General features: G+C 42.6%; 1 protein-coding gene across 5 annotated transcripts in view; it reads left to right on the top strand.

Annotated features, from left to right (window-relative positions):
- UBE2F (ubiquitin conjugating enzyme E2 F (putative)) overlaps positions 1–22501 on the top strand; it is a 78747-nt gene that overhangs the window by 32233 nt on the left and 24013 nt on the right. For 4 of the 5 annotated variants that reach the window (XM_048486574.1, XM_048486575.1, XM_048486577.1 and 1 more), the window contains exons 6-7: positions 2730–2849; positions 5337–5407. In XM_048486574.1, coding sequence (XP_048342531.1) covers positions 2730–2849; positions 5337–5407 — 191 coding nt within the window. The remainder of the gene's footprint in view (positions 1–2729; positions 2850–5336; positions 5408–22501) is intronic. The other variant, XM_048486578.1, reaches the window with a different exon arrangement.

Below are 22501 nucleotides of genomic sequence, written 5' to 3'. Positions count from 1 at the left end.
ATACTATATGAGTAATTTTGCCCTTTTCATGTGGATGAGCAACAAGTGGAAACATTAACACTTTGTCAAAATCTCACCTCCTATTCTACTGCATCATTAAAAGAAAAGCTTTGTTGGTGCATCTTTCCTGAGCAAAAAGTTTGGTGTAAACTGTTTTATTGTGCTGGTTGTGGTGGGTTTTTCGGGCTGTGTGGCCATGGCCTGGTGGATCTTGTTCCTAACAGAGCAGCAGTGGCGTAGTGGTTAAGAGCAGGTGCATCCTAATCTGGAGTAACCGGGTTTGATTCCCCGCTCTACCGCTTGAGCTGTGGAGGCTTATCTGGGGAATTCAGATTAGCTTGTACACTCCCACACACGCCAGCTGGGTGACCTTGGGCTAGTCACAGCTTTCTGGAGCTCTCTCAGCCCCACCCACCTCACAGGGTGTTTGTTGTGAGGGAGCAAGGGCAAGGAGATTATAAGCCCCTTTGAGTCTCCTATAGGAGAGAAAGGGGGGATATAAATCCAAACTCCTCCTACTCCTCTTCTTCCTCTTCCTCCTCTTCTTGTTTCGCCTGCATCTTTGGCTGGCATCTTCAGAGGTGTATCACAGAGGGAAGTCTGTTACACACTGTGTCTAGTGAGAAGGAAATATTTAGTGGGGTATATATTGTCCATGTCCCAGGGTGGACAATATATACCCCACTAAACATTCCCTTCTCACTGGACACAGTGTGTAACAGACTTTCCTCTGTGATACACCTCTGAAGATACCAGCCACAGATGCAGCTGAAACATTAGGAACAAGAACCACCAGACCACGGCCACACAGCCTGGAAAACCCACCACAACCAGTTGAATCCGGCCGTGAAAGCCTTCGACAATACATCATTTTATTGTGTTTTCAGTATAAAGTATTTCCAAAGTGACAATGTATTAAGGCAGCAAAATCTGAATCAAACAAGAAACAAACTAAAAACAGTTCATAACCCCTGGAGTCAAATTCTTACCATGTTGGAATATCACAGAGGAGTTGGATGTGGCGCAGTCTGGCCTCCAAGTTACAACCAGCAGCCCAAGAAGACATGGATGGGCAGAGGTGGTCCCAATCCCCAGACCACCCAGGGTTTGAAAGGTCACCAGTACTTTGCATTTGACTCAGAAGCAAGAAGGCTACCAGTGCACATAAAAATAATATTGGAGTGTTTATGTTGTATAAAACAAAATTTCAGTGGTACTTGAAAAACTAACATTTATGAGTTTTCATGAGTCCCAGCCTGTTTTGTCAGATAAGTAAATGATGGAAGATTGTGCTTGGTAATCTTATGGAGGAAGATTGTGGAAGTTATGGAGTGAATTGCACTATGATTTCTTTCATTCTTTCATTCTTTCATTCATTCCCTTCTTTTCTCCCCACTGGGGACTCAGAGTGGCTTAAATCATTCTCTTCTTCCATTTTATCCTCACACTATCTCATAAGGTGGGTTAGGCTGAGAGGATGTATCTGGCCCAAGGTCACCCATAGAGTTTCCATAGCATGAGCAGGAATTCCAACTTGGGTCTTCTAGATACTAGTTGCACTAAACCACATAGCCTTTCAAGGGGAAATCTCAATGTAATGTAATGTTACACATACAGGATGGAGAGGAAGGCCAGAGATTCAGATAAAGCAGCAAATGATTTAAGTGAAAATTAACTGATATTGGTACAATATATGTTCTGTCTACATTGTCAACCAGTTGCTACTTTCTGAAACCTTTTAAGGCAGCACTTTATAAGGGACAGAAAGCCGCCAAGGGGTACAGGAAGATTAGCAGCGTTTAGTCCCGTCTGCCCAAAAGGTGGTCTGGGGCAACCGAGATTATTTGCTTCCCAGATTTAGGCTTAAAGCCAGAAATTGATTCATATAGTGATTTCGTTGGAGAAAGCTTGGTATCTCTGTGTGTGTGTGTGTGTGTGTGTGTGTGTGTGTGTGTGTGTGTGTGTGTGTGTGTTGTGTTGTGTTGTGTTGTGTGTGTTAGATTTATAGGCTTCCCTTTCCATTCAAAGAGAGGCTTCAGGGAATTCGCAGCATTTCATATACAATAATATTACAGTAGAATCCAATATTTACAATTTCTAAGCTTAAAGTACAGTTTCTGTTTCTGGTACTTTAGATTGTCAGGAATAAACCCAAACAGGTGGGAGGGGGAAAGGGGAGGGAGGCCAGCCAAGAGGATACCGTTGCTGCCCTCAATTGTCGGCCAGTGGAACAACTGACATGATCAAGAGAATTTTGCTTTGTTTGTTGAACAACTGAGGAACTGAACTGACATGATCAAGAATTTTGCCCTATAGGCAATATTTCATGGCATGGGGTTTTCCTCCAGTAATAAGAGACAGAAGTTTCTTGCTCTGCTCTTTCCAAACTGTCTCCTTGTTGCCTTGGAACCTTTAATTGAATATTTTATCTCACTGGCCTCCATGGGAAGCATAATTCTGGACTAGGTTAGGGGCACGTTGGTCTGCCTTTATAAGCCAAGAGAATAAGAAAAGTCTTTAACTGTGATGATGAAAGAGGAGTTTTCAGACGGATGATTGTAATTTCATAGAGAAATTAGCAAAGTGGAGGAGAAAGAGGGAAAGCTTCTAGCTTTGGATTGGCTTGGTTATGTTTTAGAGAGTCTGTGGAATATGCTTCCATAAATTTTTCCTTTCAGCTATTGTTTCAGTTAAATGTGATTTTAAAACTACTTTTCTGATTTTTATAGATGTTCTTCCTTCTTGGCAGACGGCCTGTGAAGCAAGTAGGCGAGGTGGAGACAGACTGTAGAACAGTTACAGTTTGCTTCTCCTACTGCCTTCCTTCAGCTTGCTGCTTTCTTTCAAAGGTATAGGTGCAGATTGACCATTAAGGCCACTGGGGAAAGTTGTATCGGTCAGTGGCCTGGGGGGTTGTGTCTCTTCCCCTGGGAGAGCCTCCCCCCAATCCTTGGCAGCCATGGCCAGGGTAGATGGGAGCGACTGTGAGTTGGTTGCCCACATATCCCAGGAGCCAGTAGCTCCTGCCTGCGCAAGACATGCAGGTTCTGCCACCAACAGCTGGCGGCCTCTACCTTCACAAGAAGAAGAGAAAAAGAAGAGTTTTGGATTTATACCCCACCTCTCTCTCCTGTAAGGAGACTCAAAGTGGCTTACAAGCTCCTTTCCCTTGCTCCCCCAACAGACACCTAGTGAGGCAGGTGGGGGTGAGAGAGTTCTGAAGAACTGTGACTGACCCAAGGTCACCCAGCAGGAATGTAGGAGTACAGAAACACATCTGATTCACCAGATAAGCCTCTGCCACGCAGGTGGAGGAGTGGGGAATCAAACCCGCTTCTCCAGATTGGAATCCACCTGCTTTTACCCACTACACCATACTGGCTCTCACAAGGTGCATGGGAGCAGAGTAGGTCTGCTTCCTTCTCTCGCCCCAACCAGTCTGCCCCTGCTTTTACAACTCTCTTTAGGGAGAAGATTCTCTCTTGCTAATTTTTCATCTCTATCAGTGAAGAAAAATAAATGAAAAATGCCCTGTTCTCTTTGAAAAGGAAATATACCTTTGAAAAAATAGCAGCAAGCTTGAAATGCGTGTCGTTGACTGAAAACAGGACCCATGTCCCCGGCAGATGTTTCTTCTGTGGATTGGGGCTTACAGGCTTTGCCCTAGTTCCTGTTCTCAGAATCTGCCCCCTCCCCGGCTTTTCTGGCTCATACCATTCTTTAGCTTCTTTGATTTCTGCTTCCTAAGTAGGTCTACTCAGTCAAGTCAAGTCAAATACCTTTAATGGCATATAAGTAAACAAAAACATAATATCATAGCATTCCAATTAACGCAAGTTAGAACGACTTAAGATTACACCATTGAAAAATTTGGCCACAGCTTCCAGCACCCCATAGCAATGACTGTTTAAAAGAAATATAACCTTCATTTTATCCATTGTCCCTTCCTTTTCACGCATCAAGGGGGTTATATACTTTTCCCTATCTTGAACATAGAAGGGACAATATAACAACATGTGAGATACAGATTCCACACAGTCCTGGTCACATGGGCATTTCCTATCTTTATATGGAATTCCAAGATGGTGTCCTTGTTGGAGGGAGGAAGGTAGAACATTACACCTAGCAAGAGTAAGTGCCCTACGCCACCGAGCCTCAATTAATAGGTGAAGATATCTGGCAGCCGTTAATCTATCAAAGGGGATTCCCAAAAACACCGGGGAGCAGGTTTTATTGGCTGCCTCCACCATCTGTTGGAATTCTCTGTTGAAAAGTCTTTTCTTAATAACACTGAGGACCTCTTGCTCCATTAACATTAACAATTCATCTATAGAAATCCCCAAGTCATTGAGTTTAGTTTCAATTCTGGACCACCACTTGGTAGAGTGGAGAATAGAAAGAGCCTGGAATGTAAGGTCACATTCATCCTGATTGAAGCATATTCTGGCCCAAAGTTTAAATGTACGACTCCAGACCAATGTTTCCAACCAATGTTGGCCTGTTTCGAGGCACACGGCTGCATAGGGGATTGAGTGTGGCAAACCGAGGATTTTATAGAGAAAATGTGACTGGACCCTTTCGACCTCTCTATTCCATTCCCCAATCCAAATAGGAACCCCATAGATAATTTGTTGGCATACCTTGGCATTAAATGCTCTCAATGCTGCAGGGATATATCCCCGACCTTTCCCATATAGGAAACGTACAATGGCTGTGGCACTCAATTTACCGGCAGAGATAGCCCGATCCTCAGTCATAACCCTCATGTTATTCTACAGGCTTTACTGCCAGGAAAGTCCCCTTAGGATTGCAGCCTTATTCTAGAAGGCACTGGCATTCAGGGTTTATAAGATTGTTCAGTTTCAACAGGCCTTATCTTGAAGAACACCTGCCTATATCGGGACATACATTGACTTCTTTCTGATAGGCAATATACTCCTATTGGTTTATGTTTGCTGGAGTCCAGTTACTCTGTATTGTAATCCTTTCAGCTGTCTTGTTTGATTTTTCCTTGTTTGGCTTTGTGGTCATCTTTTATAAACTACCTTGGGATGAAAAGGACTAAACTCAGCCCTCTAAACTCGGCCCTCCTGCGTACCACAGGTAGCTCAGCAGCATTAGTGGACTTGGGCTAGCAGAGTAGATTCAGCCTAAGTGAGGTAGAGTGAGAAGCAAACTGAAGAGGGCAGTTTCTGCCTTCTGGGTAGAAGACAGTGGGGTCCATAGCTAGAACCTTGTAAGCAAGACAAGATTGTGGAGAGAGAACAAATACATCAATGGCTGGATTTGTCTTTTAAATAGTATGGCATTGTAATCTCTGTCTTGTTTTCTGGCAGCCTCCCAAAGTAAAATGCTTGACTAGAATCTGGCATCCAAACATCACTGAGACGGGGGAAATCTGCTTAAGGTAATAATATATTTAAAGCATTGGAAGTTACAGTTAAAGCCAGGACAAAAAAATGTTGCTTTGTTTGTTGATTAAAAAGAATTAACCCTGCTGAATCTCCTTGGACCCAAGAGCTGGTTAACACAGGAGGTTAACAAAGGAGCATTAAGTTGCATGAAAACACTGTAACCGTAAATCATCAAGCTAAGAACAAGATAGCCTGTCCTTTCAAAATTACTTATTCTACACCAAATACTCTTTGAAATACTTCATCCACTTTGGTCTTACCTCAGAAAAAGTTAATTACCCGTTGCTAGGTGGACAGTCCTGACAGAACGCCACAGGGAGAACCCTGTCTGAAGAGTGGAGCTAGCCCATCAGAGTATACCTGGGAGAGGAGATTCAGTAAGTGCATGGCCTTAAAACCTTTCATGACCATGAAAGTTTTTAAGCACTGCAGTTGTATGTTCTAAGTGGCTGACCACAGACAGGTGTGCTGCCACATTTTCTACCAACTGAAGTTTCCAAGATACGTTCAAAGGTAGCCCCTTGTAGAGCATGTTGGTGGTGGAAAATGCCATAAATCACACCTGACTTATGGTGACCCCTCATGGGGTTGTCACAGAAAGAGACCAACAGGTGGTTTTCCATTTCCTGCCTCTTTGTCACTGCCCTGGACTGCCTTGTGGGTGTCCCATCCAAACACTAACCAGGACCATCCTTGCTTAGCTTCCAAGATCTGACACACTTGGGTAGGTTGGCCCATCCCAGACAACCATGTTGCAGTAGTGCAACTGGAAGACTATAGTGTGGATCACTGTAACTAGATCAGCAGGAGGGCCCAGCTTATGAGCCATCTGTAATGTAATGAAGAAATTCCTAATGAGTTTAATATATTGGTGTCACCAGAGAAGTAAAATTTTCAGAAATTTTGAAGCCACAGAATAAATGTGTTTTTTCTTTCTTTTTAAAAAATAAAGTATAGTTAGAAAAATGGAAATATAGGCAATACGGGCAGTCCAGTTCAGATAGAAGGGCCGGAATGGGCTATGGGACTAGTTCTGGCCAATGTATTTGCCCTCTCTGCTGGCACAAGGAGCACTGCCACCAGCTGAGAGGGCAAAGAAGCTAGTGTCTGAGCAGATGCTGGTTTGCCGGGGAAGGGCAGGCCAGGGCACTCCTTGGGGTGGACCTGACTAGTCCAGGGGTCTGCAACCTACGGCTCTCCAGATGTTCATGAATTACAATACCCATCAGTCCCTGCCAGCATGGCCAATTCATGAACATCTGGAGAGCCGCAGGTTGCAGACCCCTGGACTTGCCAGTTTCTACCCAGGCTTTCAAGCCAGGAATGCCATGGGCAGGGCTTTGGACTTAGGCCACCCAAAAAGGTGGTATGCAGTGGTGGGATTCAGCAGGTTTGCACCACTTTGGCAGAACAGGTTGTTAAAATGGTGTTTATGAACAACCAGTTGTTAATTTATTTGAATCCCACCATTGGAACCGGTTGTTAAATTATTTGAATCCAACCACTGGTGGTATGACTTGGCCTTATTATTATTATATATGGGCTATTATGTTCCTATAATATTTTCCTATTGAGCTTAAACTACTTATACTGATTTAGCAACTTAACTAAAGTGCATCATTTATAACTTAGCACATAAGCCATAAAAGAGCTGGAAAAGATTCTTAAGTGTAAGGATGATTCACTGACAACCAAAAGCAAGTTAATTCATGCTGTATTATTCACTGTTATTATGTATGGGTATGGAAGCTGGATAAAGAAAGCTGACAGGAAGAAAGTAGATTCCTTTGACATGTTGTGTTGGAAGAGAGTGTTACAAACACTGTGCTACCTTCCCCCACCCCCCACCCCAAAAAAGTGAGTTCTAGATCAAATCAAGCCTGAACTGTCCTTAGAAGCTAAATGACTAAACTGTAGCTGTCGTATTTTGGACACATACCGTATATACCGGCGTATAAGACGACTGGGCGTATAAGACGACCCCCCACTTTTCCAGTTAAAATATAGAGTTTGGGATATACTCGCCATAAAAGAGTACCCGGCGTATAAGACGACCCCACACTTTACAGATGATTTCCCAGGGTTCAAAAGTAGTCTTATACGCCAGTATATACAGTACTGAGAAGACAAGAATAATTAGAAAAGACAATAAAGTTAGGAAAGATTGAAGGCAGCAGGGAACGAGGAAGACCCAGCATCAGATGGATTGACTCTACAGAAAGCTACAGTCCTTAGTTTGTGAGACTTCAGCAAGGTTATTAATGATAGAATGTTTTGGAGGACATTTGATTCAAGGGGTCTCAGACAGTCAGACTGCTTGACTTCACTTTATACACACTTTATACACACAAAGAGATAGTTCAAAAATAAAGTTGAAGGTGCAAAACACATTCTGTAGTTGACAAAACAAAGTGTATTATTTAGATGAAAACCTTCTCATGCAATCACATTACGTAGAGCTGCCAGCATGTTTGGAAATTAAGTTAAACTTTATAACACTGAAAACATTGAACTCTTTAATTAATGTATTATAGTACATAGGTTGTTGCCAAAATTATTTACATCTAAACAAAAGAATTTTGAAAATGTTGCATATGTCTATAATACTTCCCACCTGAGTTTATCTATTTCAGTGTTGCTCCCAAATAACTAAACTTACCTTTCTTGCTTAAAGGGCCCTGTCCAACCCCTGCTCCATTTCAAAATTCATAGACCATTTCATCATACAATCTTTTACTCATTCTTCTATTTGAAATCTCAGCAAAAGCTTGTACATTCTGGCAATAACATGATTATCATTTGACTACAATTCTATTTCAAATTCAGTTCAGAATGTTCCAAACCAGGGGTAGGGAACCTGCGGCTCTCCAGATGTTCAGGAACTACAATTCCCATCAGCCTCTGTAAGCATGGCCAATTGGCCATGCTGGTTGGGGCTGATGGGAATTGTAGTTCCTGAACATCTGGAGAGCCGCAGGTTCCCTACCCCTGTTCCAAACCATAGGATCTTTTGTCTCTGTTAAATGTTTCTGACTGTACATAAAGGAACCAATTCCTTTCTGCGACTCTTCTCGTAATTTCATTTTACATTCCCCATGTGAGAAATCTAAATATCGTGATATGTTGTCCACATATTTTCAAATATAATTTCTTTTCTGAATAAGGCTTCTTGGTGTGAAAGCCTGCGAAAGTGCCCAGCACAAAGGACAAATATGCTGGTGGGAGGGGCACTTAACGCCAGTGGCGAGGTGCCATGCTCCCGGGTGTGAATCCGACTTTAGTTGGCTTCCTGTGGCCCTTCGGCCTGGGGATGCCCCCTGAATGTTTGGCGCAGCCCATTGGGCTGCAGAGGGGGGGTTTCATGATGGCCAAGGATTTCTGTCATTTCTCTTCATGCCACTGACACCCCTTTGGAGGTGGTGTGCCTGCAGCAGTGCTATCCCCAGCCATCTTGACACTGCCCCCCCCCCCCAATAGATTGCCTTGATAGTCAAGGTTTCAACTTGCCCCATGCTCTGAGAATAGAATGCCTGGTATAATAATTATTAAAATTCCTACTGACTTTAATTTTGTCATACAAGCATGCCATCCAAATCTCAAACTCAAAATGAAACGATTTTCTGTTTCTCAGTGTAACCCATCCTTTTATCCAAACCAAGCAGCACGCAGCAAAATATGATTTCAGACTGGGGGAACCTAGATCTCTTTCCTTTGGATCTTGCAAGATTTTATATTTAATCCAAGACTTTTTCCCTTGTCAGATAAAATTTGATATATCCTTCTGCTATTGTTTAAATGGAATATCAGTTGCCAATACTATTATGAAGGCAGAAAGCCAGCAGGGGGATGGGGGCTTTCCAGTGTCTTGCACTGAGTGTCACATGTATGACTATCTGCCACTAGGACAAAAGTCGTGGGTGTGCCCTCGCTGCAATGAGCTCCTGGCACTCAAGGAACAGGTGCGTTCTCTTGAAGCCAAGGTGGCAGACCTGGAGAAGCTGAAAGAGGCAGAGAGGGTGACAGACGAGGCTTTCGGGGACCTAACAGCCGGGTCCCACTCCCAAGGTGACATCTCTTCAGATGTCATGGAGAATGAAGGTCTTGGGGACGGAGGGTGCCAGTCTGAGGTGGGGGAAATGCTCCCTTAGATGGGACCCCTTCCTTAGCTGGTGATCAGCTATCCTCTCGCACTGAGGATACCCCTCGGGGAGGTGGGGGGCTCCTTGTAGTGGGTGATTCGGTCATTAGGAATATAGAGAGTTGGGTTTGTGAGAGGCGTGATGATCGCATGGTGACTTGCCTGCCTGGTGCGAAGGTTGCGGATGTCACGCTTTGTCTAGATAGGCTGTTAGACAGTGCCGGGGTGGAATCAGCAGTTGTGGTCCACATTGGCACCAATGACATTGGGAAATGTAGCCGGGAGGTTCTGGAAGCTAAATTTAGGCTGCTAGGAAACATGTTAAAATCCAGGACCCCCAAGATGGCATTCTCCGAAATGCTACCTGTTCCACGCGGAGGGCGAGCTAGGCAAGCAGAGATACAGGGTCTCAATGCGTGGATGAGAAGGTGGTGTAAGGCAGAGGGTTTCAGATGTGTCAGGAACTGGGGAACCTTTTGGGACAAGGCAGGCCTGTACAAAAGGGACGGGCTTCATCTTAACCAAAGAGGAACCAGGCTGCTGGCACTCAACATTAAAAAGGTGGCAGAACAGCTTTTAAACTGAGCCCTGGGGGAAAGCCGACAAGAGCTGAGGTGACTTCGGTTCGGAATACAGTGTCCATGGGGATGCAGACAGAGAGGGAGGTTTTTCTAAATCAACTACATACAAGCGAGGAGCATAGCAATGTGATAAGTGATAGTGTCTACAAAAGGCTGGAGGGCAAAACACATAAATCCCAGATTAGGGACAGAGACAGAGTATACAAGTGTCTCTGTGCTAATAGTAGAAGCCTTCGACCGAAAATGGGGGAGCTGGAGTACAGAGTTTTGAAGGAGGACATTGATATAGTGGGCATCACAGAGACATGGTGGAATGAGGAGAACCAGTGGTATGATGTTATCCCAGGTTACAGGCTCTACAGGAAGGATAGGACAGGGCGTATTGGGGGTGGGGTGGCCCTCTACATCAAAGAGAGCATAGTGTCACATAAAATAGACAATGCAGGGGGAGCTGATTCCTCTACAGAAGCACTGTGGATATCAATACCAGGGGTGACGCATAGTTTAACATTAGGAATATATTATCGTCCCCCTGACCAAAGCACACAAGAGGATTCTGAGATGAAAAAAGAAATTAGAGAGGCCAACAAAAGCAAAAATGTCGTGGTAATGGGCGATTTTAACTATCCCCATATAAACTGGAAAAATGCATGTTCAGGTCATAGTAAGGAGAGAGCATTCCTGAATATGCTAAATGACTGTGGCTTAGAGCAGATGGTGGTAGAACCAACCAGGGGAGAGGTGATCCTAGATCTAATTCTATGTGGGCCCCAGGACTTGGTGCGGGAAGTCAGTGTTGTTGTGCCGATAGGGAACAGCGACCACAATGCTGTCAGATTCAATATCTCTGCATGTGAACAAGTGACAACTACTAATGTACATTTGCCTTCAGAAAGGGAAATTTCTCAAAGGTGAGGGGGATAGTGTGAAGGAAGCTGAAAGGGAAAATCAAGAGAGTCAAAACTGTCCAAGATGCTTTGGGGGGTTATTTTAAAAAACACAGTTACTTAAAAGCTCAGTCTGGAATGTGTTTCCTCCGTAGGTTAGGAAAGGCAACGCCCCAGTCCAAAACTAAAGCCACCACTGGTTAACAAGGGAGGGTTGGAGGAAATTATTAGGAAAAAAAAGATGTTCCTTTTCTAGAAAATGGAAGTCCAACTTAACTGGATGAAGAATACCAGGAGGAGAACACAAAATGGTGTTAGCAAAAAGAGAAGCAAGTTAGCTGTCAAGGGGAGGCAAAAAAGGATTATGAGAAGGGAACGCATGGCTGCGAACATCAAGACCAGCAACAAACAGTTCCTTCAAAGCTACATCAAAACTGCAGAAGCTAGGGAAGCTGGTGGAGGCTCCATTAGATGATGAAGGAAACAAAAAGGTGTGTGCTAAAAGATGAGACAGAGAAGCTGAATCGAATTCTTTTGCATCTGTCTTCACCCAAGAGGGAGGGTGAGGAAAATTCCTTGCACCTGGAACCAAGCTACTTAGGAGGTGTGAATCCGAGGAACTAAGCTAAGATGAGTGTGAGTAGACAAGGTAAGAAGTTCTGGCAGCCGCTGATAAGCCTAAATGCTACCAAACTCCCTGGCCCAGATTGCATTCATCCAAGAGTTCTTAAGAAGAGCTCAAGGACATGTAAATTGCTGATGTTCTCACTTTTCAATATGCAACTTATCCCCTGAAATCTATGCCTCTCATCCTCTAGAAGACTGGAAGAGATGGCCTATGTCACACCAATCTTTAAGAAAGGGGCTCTAGGGAGGACCCAGGAAATTACAGGCCAGCTCAGTTTTGACATCTGTTTCCTGGTAAATTTAGTAAGAATCTACTTCATTAAAGATAAAATGTTTATTAAACATGTAGAAAAGCAAGACCTGCTGAGGGAAAGAGTCAGCATGGCTTTTGGTAGAGGAGCAAGTCCTGTCTTACAAACTTACTAGGAGTTCCTTTTGAGGGGTGTAAACAGGCATGTGGATAAGGGGGAACCAGTGGACATTGGTTCTACTTGGATTTCCAAAAGGTTTTTTTGACAGAAGTTCCCTCACTCACAGAGACTGTTGAGAGAAAACTCAGCAAATGAGAGGGAGATAAGAGGGGAAGTCCCTCCTATGGATTAAAAAAACTGGTTAGGAACAGGGAAACAAAGGGTGGTGGTACCATCTAAAATGGGAGAGTTCTCACAATGGAGAGATGTAGGGAGTGGGTGTCCCCAAAGGATCCTCAAGGCTTTGGAGGACTAAGGGGTGCTCTTTAACCTATTCATAAATGACCTGGAAGTAGGGGGTCGTGCTTAGGTAGCATGGTGTGCCAAGGTCTTGGCAGATGATACCAAATTATATGTAGGGTGGTGGCAGGAACCACAAAGGATTGCAAAGAGAGCTCCAAGCCAAGACCTTGATAAATTAGGTGAGTGGGCTTAAGAAATGGCAAATGCAATTCAATGTAGCAAAATGCAAAGTGATGCACATAGGGGGGAAAATCCAAACTTCACATACACGCTACAGGGGTCAGTGCTATCAGTCACAGACCAGGAAAGGGATTTGGGCATCTTAGTTGATAGTCTCCATGGGAATGTCAACTCAATGCAAGTGGCAGCTGTGAAAAAAAGGCAAACTCTATGCTGGGGATCATTCTAGGAAAGAGAACTTGAGAATGAAACTGCAAGGATTGTCACGCCCTTGATATAAAAGCAGTGGAATGCATCAAGAGACTTGGAGTACTTGGTGTCCAGTCTCTGTAATTCGCCACATTCTGTGCAAAAAGGATATCGAAGAGATAGAAAAAATGCAGAAAAGGGCAACAGCAGAGGGATGATTGAAGGATTAGAGCACCTCTCCTTATGAGGGAGAGGGCTGCGAAGCCGCTTGGGGGGCCCTTTTTCTTTAGCTTTGGAAGAGGAGACGCCCTGAGGGGGATATGATTGAAGTCTATAAAATTATGCCATGGTGGAGAAAAAATGCTTGACAGAGAGAAATTTTTCTCTCTTTCTCACAATTCTAGGAACCACAGGGCCAGCATACAATTTAGAAAGAAATGCTGGGGAAGAATTAGGACTCAATAAAAGGGAAACACTTCTTCACGAACGTGAGATTGGTGTTTGGAATATGCTGCCACAGGAGGTGGCAGGTTAATGGCCACACTAACCTGGGATAGGCCTTTAAAAAGGGCTTGGACAGATTTATGGAGGAGAAGTCGATCTATGGCTACCAATCTTGATCCTCTTTGATCTGAGATTGCAAATGCCTTAGCAGACCAGGTGGTCGGGAGCAACAGCCGCAGAAGGCCATTGCTTTCGCATTGTGCATGTGGAGAGCTCCCTCCAAAGGCAATCCCAGCAGTGGAGCTGCACTGCTGAAGTAGCAGAGAGCTGGACTAGATGGACTCTGGTCTGATCCAGCTGGCTTGTTCTTATGTTCTTATTGTTTGAAACTTAATAACAGCAATTCTCCCTAACAATAATAGCTTAAATTTATTCCACCTTGAAAAAAATCTCTTCACTTTATACCATGTTTTGATGTCATTATTTTGAAATAACACATAATTCATATCGGTTAATGTAAATACCCAGATAGTACACTTTTTTCCACCTTAAAACATGTGTTACGAATTAGCTTTTTTTGAACTTGTAGTTTCATAATTTTTGTTAAAATATTTGTTTTCTTTTTATTAATTAAAAAAACTTCTAATGGTCCAAATTCTCTCATTTTCAAGGGGTTTTCTAAAACCAACACCACGTCATCAGCAAATGCTCTTAATATATATCGTTCTTAATTTTTATACACCTCCCCATCCTCTCATTAAGTCTTATATCTCTGGCTAATTATGCACAATATGTTTGCTACATGGTGGGGCCAAATGTTCATCGCAGCAAGATTTCTTGTATGGACCTGATTCCTCAAGCCCTGCTTTCACTTTCCATTCTCTCTGCAGCACAACTTTTAATTTGTTTCACCACCAGAGAGCACAACTTTGCCCTTGAGATCGTCCCTCTGCCTACAGCCAGCTTTCCCTCTCCTTCATGCCACTTTGCACACCTCCCCCCCCCCCTTTCACGTTGCTGGCTGCTTCAGGTAAAAGAAGAGAAGCTCAATCACACAACATCAACTTCTAATTCTCTTGATATTTTAAGATATAGGTATAAAGAGAGCTTGGAAATAACAAGCCTCTATTCTCCAGCGGCGGCAGCGCATACACCAGGAAGTGTGTGGAGGGGGAGAAAATATCTGCTCTGGGATGGTTCCCTTCTTTAGTAGCCTGTGGTCCAGAGAATTGCTTTGCCTCTGTCATGGCAGAGGGGATGATTACTTTTGGAATGGTAATATTGACATAAGTGCAGCTTAAAGGGCTAAGCTAGCAATCTTGACTGCCAGGTGTAATGAGATTTGTGCCTTTAAGAATCACTTGATGGGCAGAGTTAAGAGAACCAGGCGTAGAGAGCTCTCTACAGAAAAATTCTGAGAAAGGGAGTGCCCCCTCGCTTGTAAACAGAACTGCTAGGAGACCTTTCTGCAAGCCAGTCCACTGCACAGAGAAGAGTCCTGAGGTCAGCGTTCCACTTGTGATGGGCCTCTGTTCAATATGACAAGAATTTATATAAACAGGAGAGGAGATGGTGGGCATCTTTGTCTTGTTCCTTTCAGTATCTCACATAGTTTTATCAAATCTCCATTACCAATTATTTGAGCTGAGATGTATAAATTGATTTCACCCATTTTATAAAATTATCCCCAAAATCCATATTTTCTAAGACCTTGAACAAAAAGACCAAATTATCAAACACTTCGCATCTAGAAAGAACAAACCAGCTTGTTTTTCATTATGTCTTTCCAAATATTCCAATACATCAATCCATTCCAACATTGTCCTTTAACTGTTTTTTAGATAAAAATCCACATAGATCTTCATGGATAAGTTCTTGCAACATTATTTTCAGTCTATCAGCTAAAATTGTAGTAAACAATTTGATTATCATTATTCAGTGATAATATTGTTCTATAATTTCTTCTCAAAGTCCTTCCTTTCATTAAGTATTAATGTTGTATTGTCCTCTTTCTATGACTGGCATCTTTCCTCTTTGCAAGATAGAGTTCACTGTATTCTGTAATGATTATAAAATTTCATTTTCAAAATACAAACTTGCTGCAGAGTGTCTGCCCCCCCCCCCCCCTTGATGCCCGTGTAACATCTGTTACCATCTTCAGCAAATTGCTGGTTCCCCCCGGGCTTGACCGGACGTCATCTCACAAAATATGGGTGGGTTGTATAGCTGCTACTGATTTTATTGGATTTTAAATGTACTATTCAATTTGTCTTCTTCTGTGCCTTTTGCTATTTATTGTTTGTTTTTGTTGGTCTGTACACTGCTCAGAGCCCTTCGAAGGTGGAGCGATTCATCAAATCGAATAATAAATCAATGAAAAAATAAAACTGGACAAATCATCTGAACCAGGAACTTTTCTTGGTTTCATTTTTTATAGCCTCAGCCACTTCTCTTACTGTTATCATACCATTCACAATATACCTTTGTTCTTCAGTATTCTTCGGTAGATTTTGCTTTCTAAGTATCAAGATCTGTTGATCTCCCTGCAATAAACACTCTTGGTTTAATGTATTGTCGAAGGCTTTCATGGCTGGAATCACTGGGGTGTTATGGGTTTTCCGGGATGTATGGTCCTGTTCCAGTAGCATTTTCTCCTGACATTTCTAGAAGATGCCAGCCACAGATGCAGGCAAAACATCAGGAGAAAATAATACTGGAACATGGCCATACAGCCGGAAACCCCACAACACCCCAGACTCCTGGAACAATGTGAGCAGGATTCAAGCCAATCTTTGCTGGAACTAGGTTCCAGTACGTAACTTCTGGTTGATAACTCTTTTCCAGACACCCCTTCAACCCCAACCCCAGCATACCAGCAGGGTGAAATCACCAAAAGCACTCCCAGGCTATGCCAAGAGTCCCAAGGCCAAAGCAAACCTAAAGTCCTTGTACAGGCTGCCTAAAAGGGAAACACAAAGTACTGTGTACCTAAGAAGCATAAGTACAAAAGCACAGAGATAACAGCTTAACACTGTAGGTTCTCACGGTGCCACTTTCTCTCAGCCCACTCCACAGTTCCATGGCAAGAGCCAGGAAAGAGCTGAGAGCTTGACAGGGTCTTGACACTGAGATAATCTATTTTTTACCAATGGAATCTTTTGTCCTTTGTATAAAGGTTATAAAAATCTTTTTGAATTGACATGTCATTGCACTTTCAACATTTTCTCTTTTTTCAGTCTGTATGCTAACCATTTCCCCTGGTTTGTTTGCAAAGTCAAAATTCTTTTGCTTTGCATATTTCAGTTTTGTTTCTGTTTTTTGGCTTATAGGAAACTTGTAAAATTTGTATTTCTTGTGAAATATTCTTCCTCCTGAATGCTTTATTAATTATTTATTTGTATTTTTTGGCCTACTATCCTCTTCCACAGTGGGCTCAGAGCAGCTCACAGTAGTGTAAAAACAATAAAATTATAATACATAAATTATAGTAAACAATAATTTGCTAAAACATTTAAAAAGTTTTCCTTTTTCTTTATTCCCGCTGAAATATTCTGCATTTTCTCTTGTCTATTTTTCCTAAATTCATAGTTAAGTTAGCCTGTTGTAAAAACTTTACTTGCAGCCCAAGCCATTTTTAAGTTTGTTTCCTTACTTAAATTGAGTTTTAAAAAATCTTTAATTTTTTTTCTTAAAGTGCTGCACAATTGTGTCCTTTTGAAGTAAAGTTTCATGGGCAGCCCAATCTGGGGATGGGGCAGATTGGCTCTTGGAGCTGGCATGGAACTGCATCAGAAGAAGAAGAAGAGTTTGGATTTATATCCCCCCTTTCTCTCCTGCAAGGAGACCCAAAGGGGCTTACAATCTCCTTGCCCTTCCCCCTCACAACAAACACCCTGTGAGGTGGGTGGGGCTGAGAGAGCTTGGAAGAACTGTGACTAGCCCAAGGTCATCCATTTGGCGTGTGTGGGAGTGCACAGGCTAATCTGAATTCCCCAGATAAGCCTCCACAACTCAAGTGGCAGAGCTGGGAATCAAACCCGGTTCCTCCAGATCAGAGTGCACCTGCTCTTAACCTCCTATGCCACTGCTGCTCCCAGCGTGTATGTCCACCCTGCTGGCATAAGTAATACGCTGGTGGGAAGGGGAAACTAGGAGGCAGGCAAACCTGTGCTCTGCCGAGCTGTACCAGCCTAAAGCTGTATGCCAGTTCATTGGGGGGGGGGGTGTGTGTGTGGAGCTGACTTTAGCCGACTTCCACCAGGCATTCAAGATGGAAATGCCCCCAGCATAGGCCTTGGAAAGTGTGACATAAGATGGAAATGCCCCCAGCATAGGCCTTGGAAAGTGTGACATAAGTCTGTCTAGCTCTCTGGAGGGCTTTCAGGCAGCAAGGGAGTTTTTGGTGCTTGCTGCCTTTCTGCACTGCCTGGAAGTCCTCTGGATGCAGGGCGGCAGGGGTGCTGTCCCTGCCCGCTGAAGTCCTTTGGATTGGGTTGTTTGTCTCCATCTTAAAATACTATGGGTTTTATTACAAATCAGAGTTATAAGATTATGATCTGAAAAAGTGTTTGGTAAGAGTTCTACTTTAAATACCTTAGATGCCAAATTTCTAGACACCCAAATCACAGCCTTGAAAAATATCTACACCTTTCTGAGAAATAAATATGTTTTCTTGAGTTTCTACTTCGACCTGCCTCCATATACTCAACCTAGACCCCAAGTTAGCTAGTTGTCAATGATGGCTTCTCACAGCCGGAAATTCGTTTAATGGGGTGCTGTGTGGTTTCCGGGGTCTATGGCCGTGTTCTAGCAGCATTCTCTCCTGACGTTTCGCCTGCATCTGTGGCTGGCATCTTCAGACCTGTGAGTAAAGGTCAATAGGTGAGGGCATCTGAACTGCCATTTCTTGATGTCCTAGTCAGCCGCAAACCAACAATTGGGCCACACAGTATACAGAAAACTTACACACACTGATAGATATCTACACAAAAACTCAAATCATCATCCAGGATAAAAAAGGAGCACCATAAAAACGTTTGGTAGATCGTGCAAACGGAATCTGTGAACCCCACCTCCTTCAAGATGAATTGAACCACCTAAACCAGGCTAATGGTTACTCTACTACAGAAATCAGAAGAACTGCAAGACCAAGAACAAGCCACATGAACAAAGATAAAGAGCCATCTAGAGGGAAAGTATTTTTACCATACATCAAGGAAACCACTGACACCTGGCAGTAGGAGAAAACTGGATGAAGAAGCACATAACCTACAAAAAAAAAAAAAAAAAAGTTAAATCTACAGACCCACTACAATGGAAAATTCAACAAATGCTTTACATTCTAGCAAAGGATAAGAGGGATCCTCTAGCTACTGCAGGAGTCTCCACCTGGAGTACTCATGTAGCTGTGGACAAGTCTACATATAGGAAACTGCCACTGTAAACGTGAAGCGCTTTCGAGACCACGAATCAAAGAACACCGAAAGGCACTGCAGACTATTTCAGCCAGAAAAATCAGCAATAGCAAGAACACCAATAAGCTAAAACCAACCTGGACACGGCAGAATATTATTTGAAAACACAGAAATCTCTAGACCACTCTGGGACAACCACTCACGGTCCAGACTACACAGAGAGAAGCCATTGGAAATCCACAAGCCCATGGAGAATTCCCCCTAACCCAGAAAGGAAAGGAAACCATGAAAATGAACAGAAATTTGGCTACCAGTTTTGAAAAAACACTAGAGGTCCAAGACAGTGACTAATCAACTCCACACAGACACAGGATAACTATAGACAATCAAAGGGGAAAAAGGCCAGACTACTTCTATTCAGATGCCTCACCTATTGACCTTGCTATCTCCATTGTTACTCACATGCTACACTTCATTGTTACTCTCTTGCCAGGCCACTCCTATTCAGATGCCTTCACCTATTAACCTTTACTCACAGGTATATATATTCCATTTTCTTTCCTTTCCAACTATCAGATCCTCTGAAGATGCCAGCCGCAGATGCAGGCGAAACATCAGGAGAGAATGCTGCTAGAACAGGGCCATACAGCCCGGAAACCACGCAGCACCCCAGACCCAAGTTGTCTGTCAAATCAAAAAGGGGTTTTGGCAATTTACTTTGTGCATTTTTCATATTATTTTCAGAATACCTATTTGCTTGCAGTGATATTAATCTATTCTGATCTTCCATGAGGCACCAACTTTCATAGGAAAAGTCTATAAGCTGTTTCATTTCTACATCCTTTGTCCTCATTTGGAGCATAGATTCCTACACCATAGTTTTAATCCCAAGTAGGTTAACTTCTACCCCCATGTAACTACCATGCTCATCAATCAGTACTAATTTAGGATCCAAATATAATTTGAAATGTAACATCATCCCATTTTTTTAATACTGGCTGTGTCAAGACTTGAGTTTCAAAATTGTCTGACCTCCAGACTGCCTGTAGCTGCGTTCCTTATCATCTTTGGATAGCAGCCCAGAATTGGTCTGTGAACCTGTTTCTTGGGAACTCTGTGAAAGCGCAATGGCCTTGTGTGGTGGAAGGGAGGGGGATGAGTGATATATGTTAGTGTACTTGTGTAATGCTTCAGATTTCTCCTTGCTGTCGTTTGATATCTGCTTAGCCTGCAAATAAAGAACTTTTGTTTCAAATGTTTGTCTGGACTCAGTCAGATTCCTTACAGGCTGAGATAAATTCTTCATCTAAGGATTTGTGGAACAAATATTCTGTATCCTTATTTTCTGATGTGGTTTTCTTGTAGACTAAATTTTGTTTCATCTTTTTCAGATGATGAAATAGTTCTCCTCTTTTATGAAGTATTAACTTCATTTATATGCCATATTAGGCATATTTTATCCATAAGTAGGTTGCAGAATATTAACGGTCCTTATCATCCAGTCCAGTGACTTTTTTTTCTTGTTGTAACTGCCCTGTTTCTGGTTGATCTTGGTCTGAACGTTCTGAAAACTTTATGTAATTGAACTCTCTTTTATATCTTTCAAGTACTGTATATACTCAAGTATAAGCCGACTTTTCCAGCACATTTTTAATGCTGAAAAAGCTCCCCTCGGCTTATACTCGAGTATATACAGTAATTCCAAGATGGTGGCTGGGGCTGCTGTGGGGATCCAGTAAGCATGTTGCTGCTTTTTTTCTAACTCACCAGAGAGTCGCAAAAACAAGCTGTAAGGACAACCCCTCATCAGCATTACAAGCTAGGTTGTTAGTAGTAGTAGTAATTAATTGTGTGTAGTAGTAGTGTGTGTGTGTGTGTGTGTGTGTTAAAAGAAACCGAGGCATTTCTCTCCTAAGAGTTATTGGTGCATTGCATTCTAGATGAATACAATTCTTCATATAGTAGTTTACTGCCAAACACTGATGTTGCTGAGGACAAAGACTTTCTTTGGAGAAAAGTTTAGGCTGGCATGGCTATGAATCCCATAATTATTCTATATTTGGAGGGAAACAGTGGTTCATTTGTGTTCCTAGAATGCTGGAAAGCTGCTCATCCCTAATGCATACTCTGTTAAGCAATTCTATCTCATCTTGCTCCCAAATCTTCTGTTTTTAGCTGCTACTGAGTCATGTTCGAAGGCTTATACTTGAGTCAATAAGTTTCCCAGTTTTTTTGTGGTAAAATTAGGTGCCTCAGTTTATATTCAGGTCAGCTTATACATGAGTACATACGGTAAGTCACAGAGCTTTTTGATCATGTTCAGTGTGAATCTGTGCTGTCTGAAAATAAAAGACACACCTTCTAGTTTTTCCCAATGAAAATAATCTTCTGTTTTAACTTTTCAATTATGAAGACATATTATTTTAATTTAATCAAGATTCTAATTGTATTTTTTCAAAACAATTATATCCACATCACATCTCAAACAAAATTCTTTCTCAGCTCCACTACAGCGAAATTGTCCGTTCCTCTTTGCAGATCTGTTGATCTCCTGGACTGTTCAATAACAAAATTTCATGTTCAAACAATATCCTTTATTGAAAACAGCATCAGGATTGAGCATTCAGACTTCCATTGACAGAACTAAGGATTAAGCCCCTAAATAGTTCCCATTATAACCTCACCCCACCCACCCCCCTGTATATCAACGCCACCTTTCGGCGCCAGTTCCCGAGGTGGGGGGAACAGCACCCCTCCAGTCTCATGGGAAAGTGAAGGCACGGCCTTCACCAACCATATTCCTCAATGCTTTGAAATGTAGAAGCCTGTAGCTGCTCAACAAGCTGATTAGTCTGTGCCTGAAAGTGAAACTAAAGAGCTGTCAGGCCGCGCCATTCGTGATCTGGCATCTTGCACGTCCACAGCGAGGCCACAGCTGGTCGGGCTATTATCGTCACTCAAGGCTTAGGAGATTTCCCCCACTTGCAAAGTAACCAGTCAATAGAGCTTAACCGTTCTCTCTTTTCTGCTTTCTCCGACGGAGGGAACCGCCTGTCCTAAAACAATTCTTCTGTTCTCACCATCTTTTATAATGCTGATATTATGGGAATGTGAGAGTGGGGGGATTCTGGGTTGAACCATGTTGTAACTTACAGGTATATACTAGAGATCAGAGAGCCAAACTTCAGTTTCAGCTATCTGAACCTCGGGCTGACACGGTTCCAATAAAGCTCTTGAAGCCTTCACGAGTGTTGACTGGAGTAACAGCCCCTAACAAGAGCAAGAGATAGCAGTCCCAGATAGATGATCCCACATCCCGGCCGGAAGACATGACAGGATCAGACTGGAACAGTTTTTTCCTCTATGGTTTCAACTTTGTCAGTAGTTTGTTTCATTTTTCCAGTTCTTTGATTTTAAAAACGTTCAAATTTCTTATCTTTCAGCATCTGTCCTTTCATTTTTTAACTTTTTTGTCTAATTTGGTAAATTTCTCCATTTTTTCTCAAATGATTCCCATTTACTTGTTAATTGCTCAAATGGTTTTTTGTCCTTTCAGATGTGACTGGTTTTTCAGGTGGTCTACCTGAGGATTTTTTCCTTGTAGTTGCCATGGTGAATAGGCTCTTAAAAGGAATTCTTTGACAGCATACATGACTACAGCAGCTCTATTGAATTATACACAGAGCTTTAACATACGAATGTACTCGCATATAAGTCAAATTTTTCAGCACATTTTTTTGTGCTGAAAAAGCCCCCCTCGACTTATACGTGAGTGAGGTGTATTTTAAAAAATATTTTAGGGTTTTTAATTTGTCAGCCGCCAGGGGGTGCAGTTTTTAGGCTAGTGGCACCAAAAATTCAGGGATTTTTCAAGATACTCTCCTGATGATACCACCCAAGTTTGGTAAAGTTTG

The sequence above is a fragment of the Sphaerodactylus townsendi genome, linkage group LG02 (genome assembly GCF_021028975.2).
Source record: "Sphaerodactylus townsendi isolate TG3544 linkage group LG02, MPM_Stown_v2.3, whole genome shotgun sequence".
NCBI lineage: Eukaryota > Metazoa > Chordata > Lepidosauria > Squamata > Sphaerodactylidae > Sphaerodactylus > Sphaerodactylus townsendi.
The sequence above is the reverse complement of the archived record's forward strand: the minus strand, read 5'-3'. Positions and strand labels throughout refer to the sequence as shown.